Source organism: Centruroides vittatus, unplaced genomic scaffold (assembly GCF_030686945.1).
Source record: "Centruroides vittatus isolate TY-2023 unplaced genomic scaffold, ASM3068694v2 contig_1824, whole genome shotgun sequence".
NCBI lineage: Eukaryota > Metazoa > Arthropoda > Arachnida > Scorpiones > Buthidae > Centruroides > Centruroides vittatus.
This window is the reverse complement of record NW_027121123.1, coordinates 2,496,912-2,509,488: the sequence shown is the minus strand read 5'-3', so window position 1 is coordinate 2,509,488 and position 12,577 is coordinate 2,496,912. Positions and strand designations below refer to the sequence as shown.

The 12,577-nt window shown below is 28.3% G+C and overlaps 2 protein-coding genes across 2 annotated transcripts; one reads left to right on the top strand and one right to left on the bottom strand.

The window, feature by feature from the left end:
* Positions 1-5,289: 5,289 nt before the first annotated feature.
* LOC136969912 (deoxyribonuclease-1-like) lies at positions 5,290-7,900 on the bottom strand. Its single transcript, XM_067264222.1, has 9 exons — positions 7,714-7,900; positions 7,550-7,638; positions 7,387-7,476; positions 7,216-7,316; positions 7,034-7,149; positions 6,811-6,965; positions 6,645-6,741; positions 5,743-5,794; positions 5,290-5,563 (listed from the first exon to the last, which is right to left on the bottom strand). The coding sequence occupies exons 1-9, from the start codon at positions 7,879-7,881 to the stop codon at positions 5,559-5,561; spliced, it is 873 nt and encodes a 290-aa protein (XP_067120323.1). The 5' UTR covers positions 7,882-7,900; the 3' UTR covers positions 5,290-5,558.
* A 3,378-nt stretch (positions 7,901-11,278) lies between these two features.
* On the top strand, positions 11,279-12,101 carry LOC136969911 (uncharacterized). Its single transcript, XM_067264221.1, has 3 exons — positions 11,279-11,414; positions 11,496-11,675; positions 11,757-12,101. The coding sequence occupies exons 1-3, from the start codon at positions 11,315-11,317 to the stop codon at positions 11,942-11,944; spliced, it is 468 nt and encodes a 155-aa protein (XP_067120322.1). The 5' UTR covers positions 11,279-11,314; the 3' UTR covers positions 11,945-12,101.
* The last annotated feature ends 476 nt before the right edge of the window (positions 12,102-12,577 follow it).

The following is a 12,577-nucleotide window of genomic DNA, read 5'->3' as shown; positions in this document are numbered from 1 at the left end:
ATATATTGATATTTAATAGATATACAATAAAATATGAGCTTAATTTAACTTTTAGTTTCTGATAATTGTAGAAAGGATCTTGCTGTAAGCATTCTTTCAATTGTATAAGTGACTTAATAATCATATCATAATGTGAATATATTATATTATATAAAATAAAACACAAAACCTTTCTGAAAACCGAGAAAAAATTAACTATTACAAGACGGTTACCTTCAAAATTCGAATTAAAAAAAAAAAAAAAAAAAGAAATTCAGCGACGAGTTGTGTAACTTTCCCGGCAAAAATATTAAAATTGTGTGTGGTGCCATCTGTTACGAGATTATGTTTAGAAGTTTTTTATATTATTAATTATTATAAAATGACAAAATGATTAATTTTGAGGATAGAAATGAGTTTTATATAAAATAATGTAAATGTAACAAGTAAAATAGTCATTAAGTCTTCTCCTTCATCTCCTCAATTCCTCGACCTTTGATCTCTAAAATTTAATAGCATCAACTCCCATAATACACAAACCTACCAATAAAATTTCAGAAATTTTCGACGAAAGAAACAAGAGTTATTCAGCTTTAAAGTGGGTAAACAAAATTGTGCCACACACAAACTTTTACGTGTACAGAAAAATCCCCCCGAGTTGTTTTATTTTTTATTTTTTTGCGCTTCTCGACGTTTCAAGGTCTCCTGGGTCCTTGAATGTAAAAACCTTGGAGAGGAGAGTCATTTTTCGACCGATTTCTATACTTTCCCTCTGTTAAAAAAGCCGGAAAAGTAAAACATTTTTAATCGCTTCTATCGGACATTAACGTGTTAATTTCTCATAAACCCGCCCTTTTCCACGAGAAATAAAACAGGAAATAAAATTTAAAAATGCATTTTCATGTAACACGAAAGATTTAATTTGAAGTCATATAAAACACAATTATTTTTTATTATAGAAAATATTTAGATTCTGTGCTATTTTATACAATATTTTTCTAAAGATATTTTAATTACAGTACTTACTAATTTGGATTTAATTAATTTAGTAATTACTAAATATGTTAGGATTTAATAAATTTTAAAATACTTTTACCACTCTAAATCTACGTTTTAATTAACATGTATTCTGTATAACATTTTTTTAAAACCCTTTAATTATCACTTAATGAATTATAAATAAGTGAAATTTGATTTCACTTATTATACAGAAACATATTATTCCAAATTACAATAAACTGGAAAAAAAAAAATATATAAAGAAGTTATATAAATGGAAACTGGTTTATCTCTCCTTTTTTCAAACAATAAAATAAAGTTTAGCTTCGTCACAAAACAAGATAACAATACGAAAAAGTTTTATGTTTGGTACAAAAATATAAGGAAAACAGAAAAATAATTGGCAATAAAAATAATTGGTAATAATGAAATAGGTAAATGTTTAAGTACAATGCAAATAACAAGTAAATAAAATGAAATAAAAATGTAAAAATTTCTTTTTAAACTATTGAAAAAGATGGCGTTTAACACGTGGTTAAAAGGTTCGTCCTATCGTGACTGCCATCTGGTGGATTACATGGTAATTAAATTTTGAATTTCTCTATTACGAACTATTGAAATGTTTGCTTTATACTTTCGTAATTTAAATATAATAATTAAAATATTAAGTTTAAAACATTATTTAAAATAGAATATTATTTAATAAATTCAATCACGAATCTTCAAAATTCATGAAATTTTCCTAATATAACACAATGTGGTCGGGTAAGAAGCGAGAAAAGACGTCTTGAAAGTAACATCATAAATATCCAGCAAATATGTTATACTTTCCCAGAGACATTTAAAACTGCGTGTAACGCCATCTGTTATGATATTTTACTGAAAATACTTTTTACATATTATAAAAAAGAATTAATCAGGTTTATTTAAAAGTTATTATTAATAAACCAAACGATGACCGTAATGAATCGGACTAATCTTTTCCAGAATATTTTAAATTATTTAGTAAATATTAATTTAGTTATAATTATTAAATTTAATAAGAGATGGCGCCTAACGCTTACCTCTAGTATCAAATTACTCAGTAGTTAATTATTAATAACAGCACTAAAAGTAGCCCAATTTACTACTTCATTCATTCATTTATTATTAAAAGTTATTGTAAATAAATTTAACATTTAAAATTATTTCTTCAAAATATCAAAATGATGTGGTAATGAAATACTAATAATTAGTTGTTATATGATAAAATACCATTTAATTAATAAGCTTCAAACAGCGTAAACAAAATCGTGCCCACTTCACACATACACACATTAACATCCACACATACAGTAAAACTCCCTAATTTTTTTTTTTTTTCATTTTTCGACGTTTCGAGGTCTCGAGTCCAAAAGTCTTTTTGGGAGGAGGTCATTTATATAAGAACTTCCGATGCAAACCGGAAGTCACATTATTTCAATTCAAAATTTCCACCGAACGGTGTTAAATAGATGACTGGCACTACTCTATTGTTAAAGAAAAAGTATGATGTACTGTACAGGGGCAAGCCACTACTAATTTGAGAAGGAGAGCATATATTTTAAATTAAATAAATTAAAATATGATTAAAAATTGCAGCCCTGCATTGTGATGTCACAATAAATAATTCGGTTTAGTATATAGTTATGTTTAGATTGTTATACGAATTACTCGTATATGAATTGAAAAAATTCTACAAACAAATAATAAAAGTTTTTAGAAGCATGTGTTATTATTTTATAGTCCTTTATGTACACCTGCGTTATAGTGCTTTGTTAATGCAACACGTTTTAATTACAATATATTCACGTTGATTTTTAGAGGTTAAAGAGGGTTTTGGAGTTTATTTATTCTTTTTACTTATAAAACTTTTTAGGCCTAGTTTATTGCACATTATGTTTTCACTATCATTTGAGCCCACCAGTGGCCGAATGAAAAAAAAAAAAAAAAACACTGAACACTGGTTGTAAGTTCGCGCTGACCAACGAATCTAAGTCAGAGCCAATTTAAATTGGAAAGTCTTTCTGAGAGACAATCTCTTTGGCAGATTGTCCATGTGTTATATTACCTCATCTCCTCAATAAGCCTAAAGACTTTGGACTCCTATGTCATCATCACTGCCCATGCCATGAGACCAGTGCCCGTTGGAGTCTTGATGCTATTTTCACCTCTCTATTTGGGCACGGTAATCCAACTCCTATTCTTGTACCATTCTTTCATATTGTCCATCCATTCCCTACGTGGCCTACCTCTTTTATTTGACCCATCCATGATTCCAAGTAATATAGTTTTAATTGCTCTGTTGCCACTCATTCTATAGATGTGACCAAGAAGGCCGTTTTCTTTGGATAACCCGTTGGAATAGCGTTTTTGCTGAGTGGACTCTTTTATAGACTTCGTCATTTGTGACCATATTATGCCAATCTACTCTGAGTAGTTTTCGTCCATGCCATTTCTTTCTACGGCATCTGGTCGTCTTCTGGCTTCCTTGTGAAAAACCCATGCTTCACAGTCATAGAATATGCCACTAAAGATGCATGTGCATGTGTGCAATTTTTTATTTTGTTTTTATTGTGATGATTGTTTAATTGTTGTTGTATACTAAGATGTAATTTTTTATGGATTGTTCAATAGATTAAAAAGAATTGGACTGTAGTAGCAGAAGAAGATTAATAGGAAAAAAAAGTAGTTTCCAACCCTTACATTGGTTATACTGTATTCATTTCAATTATAAGTAAATTTAACATTTTTATAAATGTTGTATAACCCGGCATTTTAGAATTTAAAAAAGTTGTATGATTCTGAAGGAGAATGTCGGCACTATTTCAATATCTGTTGTAAGAAAACATGGTGCAGATGTTATATCAATGTATATCCGTTATAAATGGAGAACAATTGATAAATCCGCTTTCCATAAAAAAGACTTTAGTGTGGACGTGATGTGATGTGGAGGACAATAATTACCATAACAAATGATGACGATAAACGAAGATAATATTTATTAAATCAATTTTTAATAAATAATATTGTTAATTTTATTTTGCAGAATTTCAGAATATTATTCAGAAACTAATTAGATTCAATGATGTGAATTTAATTTCTCTTCGACTGCAATCAGAAACGTGGATCGTACAACTCAAAGATACCATGAATATTAATGGAAGAGATTTAGAAAATACAATCCTTATTGATTTATATTTCACATTTTATTACTTTTAACTGAAAAGTAGGTTATTTTATTTATTTTTTAAAGAAATTTCCTATTTTAGATTCCTGTTTAAAACGGGCTGGAAGATATATTTTACTCAAAATTTAAAATTTTCAGTATTTTACTTCTTTCAGATTATCTTCGCTCTCATTCCTCCCACATATACTTAGAAGATGGTTAATATTTTTTGTATCTTTGCTTGCTATTAGAATATTAACAGCGATTATTGGAGACATGGCATGTATTTTTGTTAGCTCAGTTGGACTATAACGTGAAAACAAACAAAAAAAAAAAAAAAATTAATATATGAGTTATTTCTATACAAATGAGATCAAGCTATTTATCTTTTGTGAAACTTCATATGGAGACTAAGCATAAACTAAAACTTAAAAACAAAGAACTATATATGAAAATGATACATTTGTTTAAATTTAAAAATATGGTCTGTCTTTCCTTAATCTCGAGAACGGAGTTAGAATTTAGTAATATAAGAACATATATGACTATTGTAATTTAAGTTTGTTAATCTTTAATAAATTTTAATTCCTGGCTTTCCCATTTTATATGATATATTATCTCAAACAATATGTTTACTACATTCTGTTGAAATGATTAGTAGAGATTTTGTTTATTAGTTTAACAAATGTAACGATATTGTTCTGAATATTTTATTAAAAGATCTTTGATTTTGATTTTTTTTTAAATATCAGATGGATAAACAATAAGATAAATTTGTAGTTAGAATTAAGCCTTGAAAAGCAAAAACCGATAATTTTATTCAAAGGAAACGAAATTGGTAAGACGTACAATTAATAAAAACAAGTATTGTTATTAATGGTATATGATAGTGTGAAAAGAATTATTATTAATTAATTTAATTTAAGCAATGATCCTATAGATAATTCAATAGTTCATTCAGAAGTATATAAAATTACACGAATAAATGCTTAATTAATGTTACATATCATGCATTTTTTTATTACCTTATTAAATTCTTTAAAGGAATATACAATTCAGACAATTATATAATTTAAAATTATACATAATTTACACAAAAATTAATTTAAAAATGTTTGCTTGCAGGTATAAACTACACACAACCCAGTAATTAAATTACAGTCAATATTTGAAGTATATTTTGCATTGACAATAGAACTGTAACTTCCCGAGTCCAGCAGAGATCCATGTTTTGTTTTAAAACGAATAGTTTCAATTGTTTCGGGACTTAAAACGTAATTCGACATTTTGTTGAAGTCTTCCAGAAAAGATAATACATCTTGAACGTTTGTCGCTTTCTTAATGGCTGTTAATCTCGCTCTACTTCCATTAAAGTCCTTGTACACGTTAAAATTCAACCTACGAATATTGTTATTTTCTAAAATTTGAAACACGTGTTTGCTTGGTCTTTTATCATAAACACTAATGCAGATATTCGTGAGAATATTATCAACGAACACGTTAGGAACTGAAACATTAAACAAAATTTTATAATTGTATTTATTAAGTACTGTATTACATTTAAATTGTAAAATTACCTTTTCCTCTTAAGTGAAATTCTACGGGATAATGATCCGATACTTGTCTAGTCTGCAAGGATATAATTACAATTAAGATTTAACAATATTTTACAATATCAAAGTATCAGGGATCATGTAAGTGTGCAATTGTTCACTGTACAAGGGCGGCTGCAAAATTTTAATTTATTTAATATATAATGAAAGTTATTTTCATTGTACCGTGGAATACAAGAATTATATACACAATGTCCGTATGATGTATCCTGTCTGTATTCATTTAGACATAATATGGCCGTGATTGCTCGTGTCTGATATTGTCATTATGTTAAAATGGATGCACACGGCGCGGCAAAATTAAGGCTGATGTTGATGTCAACGACTGCTGCAAACAATCGTCTCTTTTGCCTTTGACAAATAAAAAAAGTGATTGGTCGAATCTGTCGTCTACATTCGACATCGTCATAATTTTGCTGCGTCTTTATTATATATCTTCTGTGATCTTAGGATTCATAAATTACGAAATTTTCTTGAAATTTTTACTCTCCCTCTCCCGTTGTTCCAGTTTGTCAAAGTTTCTGTAACTCCTCCCCTCTTCGAACGTCCAACAAAACTCAACCCTCCTAAAATCTTTGCCATTTTATAAATAAAAAACTTAATAAAATAAGTTTTTTAAAGTTCAACCCTCTCTTCCCCTTGTCTGATTTTGTCCAACTTGTCATTATCTCCTCTCTCCCTTCCAGTATAAAAATTATTTATGGATAACCCCTTATGTACAATTCAATCAATTGTTTAATTTTTTAATTACTTATATCGACTTTCAAGGGGACAGTTTTTTGAAAGTTTGCACAAAGACGATCCTGATCATCTTAGATTTATATAGTGTCTATAATACAATTCATATTTATATATAAAATACACACCAGTTGTTCTGTCACATTAAATTCAGCTTGAAAATCTAACGCTTTAACAGAGTTATATATAGTATCTTGCTTCATTTCGTCTCCAGTTATTATAATTCTGCGTACGAAAAATAAAAAATATATATCGATACGCATTACAATAATAAAAAATAAATACAAGAGTTACCTGTCGTGGGCGCAACTAGATGTGTACGTAGACGTATCGACACTACTGTTAATTAACCAAAGAAATTCTGGTCGTGTCCACAAAGATATATTCGACCATTCGCTGACGCGTAGATTTTTACAAGCAGCATTCATATCTACCATAATAACACTATTCTGTTATATATATTTATATTGTTAATGTATAAAGTTTATTTATATACCACAGACGAAAGTGCGGTTACTTCGTTACGATATAATTTCTTGGCATAGTCATATACTTCCGCTAATGCACTGGTTTCATTAGCCGATTTGTTGGGTTTTATGTGGACGCAAATTGCGATAAATGAGGACAACGATCCTAAACAAAGAATACATAAAATTAAAAATAGCACAAGTTCCTTTTAAAAATGATTTTCTGGCTTACTCGTTGTTGGCGAATGCAAATATGCTATATAAGGAGGACGAAAGAAGAATTTGTTTGGATCTGGATAGACTTGTACTTCAGCAACCGTCAGTCGATTCGTTCTGATTACAAAATAATTAATTAAATGATATACAGCTTAACTAAATAACACATTTAAAGAATAATATATACCTATAAAAATATACATAATTCTCTTTACTAGTTGAGTTTCTTCCGAGAGATTCACTTATTGCCATTGCATATTGTCCCTTTGATGAAATTCTAAGAAAAAAAATGAGAAAAAATTAAAATTCAATAGTTTCTTCGTATCTTTTATTATTTATTTATTACTTACCGATTAATATCATTCAGCAAATTAGATAAAAAGTCCCGTTTCTGCGCGACAATTTCTTGCAAACAAATTAAATCGTAACGTGTAATAATCTACAAAACGTTAAAACGTTATCATAAAATGCTTATTTTAAATTTAAAAATAAAATAAATATATTTAAGCAATACCTTTTTAATAACATTAACAACATCCTTCTTACAGAACTTTTTATCTCCGAAATTCTGAATGTTAAATGAGGCGATACTTAGATGAGGATGAATCACTGCCGAACCCTCATTACAACACAAACCGCGCAGGAATAACACAGATACAGTTAACAATGAATGCCAGAACATTTCAAATGTAAGATTTAACTCTATTCAGACATTAATCGTAATGTATAAAATATATTAATAACGTAAACATTTACGAATTTTTGCTTTTGAACTCGTAGTTTCTACTTTCGATTGTGAATGGATGAATCATATCCAGAATTTTAACTTAAAATGTAAATCAACGGTACGAAACGTTTGTGTGAAAACGTAAGGATTTTTCATATTTAATTTTGTGAATAAATAATAAATACAAAATAACTTCAAAAATCGTCGTATTTACTTATAGAAAAATGTAATATATGCTTATTAAATTAAATCATGTTCTCCTTCATGTACGGAATGTGAAACATGGGCCTACTGCAAATATAATAAAAGTAAATTAATAGCTATAATATTAAACCAGCAACGAATTATTCAATTTTCCCAGCAACATATAATATTTTTAGTGGCGCCATCTGTTATGATATTTTATTTTAAAACTTTTTATATTTTTAACTATTATAAAATTGCAAAAACCTTAATTTTAAGAGTAGGGGTGGGTTTTATAAAATATTACAAATGCTAATAATAAATAAAATCGTCATTAAGTCCGACCCTACTAGAAATACACACGATCCCCATTATCTCTCCAACCCCTTAATCTTTAATTATTAAATTTTAATGGCATCAATGTCCCTAATACACAAACTTTCCTGCAAAATTTCAGGAGCTTTCGACAAAAAGCACGGGAGTTATTAAGCTGTAAATTGGGTGAACAAAATCGTGCCCCCCTACATACACAAACATCGGTATATACATGAAAAACCTCCGAATTTTTTTTTTTTTTTTTTGAATTTCTTGATGTTTCAAGGTCCTCTGAGTCCAAAAATGTAAAAATCTGGAGAGGGGTCTTTTTTTTTTTTACCGATTTCACACCTACTGCAGTTTCTTAATTGCTTATTATATCTAATATATCTTCTATAAAGTTGAGAAAAAATATAAATTAAATATTTAAGTAGCTAATTCTACTCGTTAAATTTCAACTAATGCATTTTATTTGCGAATTTATAATTTCACATTTTAAAAACTTCTGATTGTAAGTATCCTAAATTAATGGACTTTAAAAAATTCCCATTAAAATTACATCGTAGAAATATCAGTAAAAGGGAAACTCCTATTGCACAGTCTGGTTTACAATAATTACTCATATTTATGAAAATATTCTACTAAAATTAACTATTCTCAGACCAGGGGAAAAAAATCATTAAAATAATTAGGCTGCATAATTGGGCTGCAATTTTAAAATTGCAGACCTATAAATTCCCACTGGTGAACGTTGTGTGTCTGTCCTTCCTTAATGATAGACGAAAGTCGAGACCAGATATGGAAAGCTTAGGAGCTGGAGGTCTCCATTAATTTTATAGGAACTTCCGATTTTGATTGTAAGTCGGATTATTTCAATTCAAAATTTTCTCCAGAACGAAGTTAGGTAGATGACAGGAGTGATTCCCTTGTTAATAGGAAAAGTATGATGCACTGTACAGGAAAAAGACACTACTAAAATATTAAATCGACTGCTTGTACGAATAAAAGCTATGAAATATTCAAAATTTACAGGTGCAATTTAATCGTTTTATTCTTTATATTCGAATAAATATGTATGTTAAATAAGCAACTGGAACAAATGCAAATTCTGCCTTTACATAACCTTGTTTATACAGGACGTCACAGCTTCAATTTTGCATCTGTGGATTCGTCAGACGTGTTAACAGAAGAATATTCTGCATTGCTAGTAGCAGTTGAAAATTACGGTTTTCTCTTCTTGTTTTCCAGTAGATAATAGAAAAATCATGAAGTTCTTGTTGCTTTTCTTTATTTTGGCTCTGTTATACTGTATATAACAGATGGAAAGTATGGCGATCGGCAAAAAATGACCGCTCCATGATTTTTACAAGACATTAATCGTAATGTATAAAATATATTAATAACGAAAACATTTACGAATTTTTGCTTTTGAACTCGTAGTTTCTACTTTCGATTGTGAATGGATGAATCATATCCAGAATTTTAACTTAAAATGTAAATCAACAGTACGAAACGTTTATGTGAAAACATAAGAATTTTCCATATTTAATTTTGTGAAATAAATAATAAATATAAAAGTTCAAAAATCGTCGTATTTACTTATAGAAAATGTAATAGGGCCTTTAAATTAAATGTTCTTCTTAAGTAATATAAATGCAAATAAAAATGCAAATATAATAAAGTTAAATTAATAGAAATGATAAAAATAACTATTTTTTTTTAGTATTTTTCGTGAATATTTAATTTTTTAGCCAACGTCTAGCTAGATAGATGTGTACGTAACCAGAAACGTAAGGGTGCTGAGAAAGTTTCAATTCGGTTCAAAGTTTCAGCTGAGATGTAATAATGCAGAATATGATATTGTCTCAGCATGAAAATATGTATATTTGCAGATTTTTATTGTATTTGGAGTTGTGAATATGGTTTGTAAGATAATATAATATAAAGGTATTCATATTATGGAATTATGAATGTGCATAATACTCGTATATTAATAATTCCGAACACAAATACAATAAAACTTACCTAAAACGAAAACCTGCCTAAACGAGAAAAAATTCAGTAGGATGCAATTCGGGTTTACTCAGATTTTACTGTATAAATAGTAAAACTTCGGTAAATTGATTATGTGATTATAATTCGAAATTAATTTTATGATATTTAATTGTAACATTATTTCTTTTTCTTCCCGAAACACAGCATAAACGTTTATATATTTATTTCCAAATTCTGATAAATTCAGTGATCGAATGAAAAGTTTCATTGAATAATTTATTTGAAGTCCCTTGATCTATCATACAATTAAATATAATTCTCTGATTATGAAAGTTCCTTTCGTTTTTAATTTTTTCAAAAATATGCACTCCACACAACTTCCGTTCTTTTGTTTTTTTATCCTCTTTCAAAAAGGATGTTATTAATATTTTGTTTTAATATGAAAAAAATATTAATAACATCCATTCGAATCATTGTTGTTATAATTATTTAATACTAACGAGGATTACTTTTCATTGTTTTTAAAATGGTTTAGAGTTTTTTGACACCGTATCCGGTTTATTTGAAACTGACTTGTAGACTGTAGCGTGAGGATAACGCACGAAGAACGTACAACGCATTACGACACGAGAATTACAGAAGAGGAAACAAAGCAATGCGATTTATTTTTTGAAAATTTCATAATTTTAAGGTTAAAAAAATAAATATTCATAGCACCATATATGTATTATAAAAATATATTTAGGATGAACTAGTTTATAGAACTTTGATCCGGATATACGGTATTATCTTCTGTAAGAATTGAGGTAATTATTTTTTCGGGGACTTTCCCACAATTCATGAAATTATCAACATATAATCATTTACGGTGTAGATTCTCTTATTCGCGCATCATATGTTGCATGCTCTGTCCATTATAAAAATGTACAAATTCGTTCTCAGTTGCGGAATTTGTCTGATTTTCAGCCTCTGGGCTGTAGTTGGGAGCAATATAAGTAAGTATAATCGTCATTAAAGTTTAAGTAGTTTATAAATTTCTACAGATATTTAATAATTTAGTGTTTTAAAATAATTAGCCGAAGAAACGTGTGGAGCGAACGAAGTATACGTAAAAGTGGGTTGCGAATCGCCCTGCGAAAATGTACTAGAAGACCCTTGTCTTAGACAACCAAAATATTCTGGATGCATGTGTAAAGCTGATTTAATTAGAGAAAAAAGTGCAAATAATTGCATTTCTATAGAAGAATGTAGTCGGCGTAAGTATATTCTTTACATAATTTATTAATGTGATACAGCCACGCGTTTTACGTTTTGAAATATTTTTACCTTTTTACCAGGTATCTGCCAAGAACCGAATACAGAATTAAATTTAAGTGGACGATTTACAGTTTGTATCGGTCCAGGCCAAGCTTATACTGGATATCCGTTCCGACCTCAACCCGTTTGCACATGTAAGGATAAATTTGCTTTGAGTGGAGCCAATTCAGATGAATGTATTCCAGTATCCCAATGCCAAGCACCGTAACTAAACATAAATTCTGGATAATTTACATTTAAATTTGTTTTTCTAAATATGTAGTTTCGTTCTAAATACAAATATCTACTTTGAATTCTAAAACGTTTTGATTTATTTTATTTTCGATAGAAATGTTGTTTTTAATATAAATTAATTATTTAAACATGGGATTGGCTCTATAATTTTGATAATTATGTTTTATTGTTATTTTTGTAAGAATGTAAGTAAATTTCTTATTAAAAATACGTTTAATCTCTTTCATAAGACACTGTTATATTTTTCTGATAAATATTTAATATACAAATTTTTGTAATTTTTTAAAAAAAATATTTATTTATACCCAATTCAAATCCACGTTTATATAAACACATTTGTTTACACAGCATTTAAAATTTATATGATTAAAATAAAGCACATCTTAATACAAATTTTAAAAATACTGTACACAGAATCCATACAGAACATTATTGTAAAATGTCCTCTGTATATGTAACTGAACTTATAATATCAAATTGTTTTGATAACGTTTAATTATTTTAAAAGATTAAATTTTTATATTTAGAAATACTGATCATCTTGCAAACAGAAAATTAAATTCAAGAGTTTCTTTTCTGTTTCCATATTTAAATATGGAAACAGGAA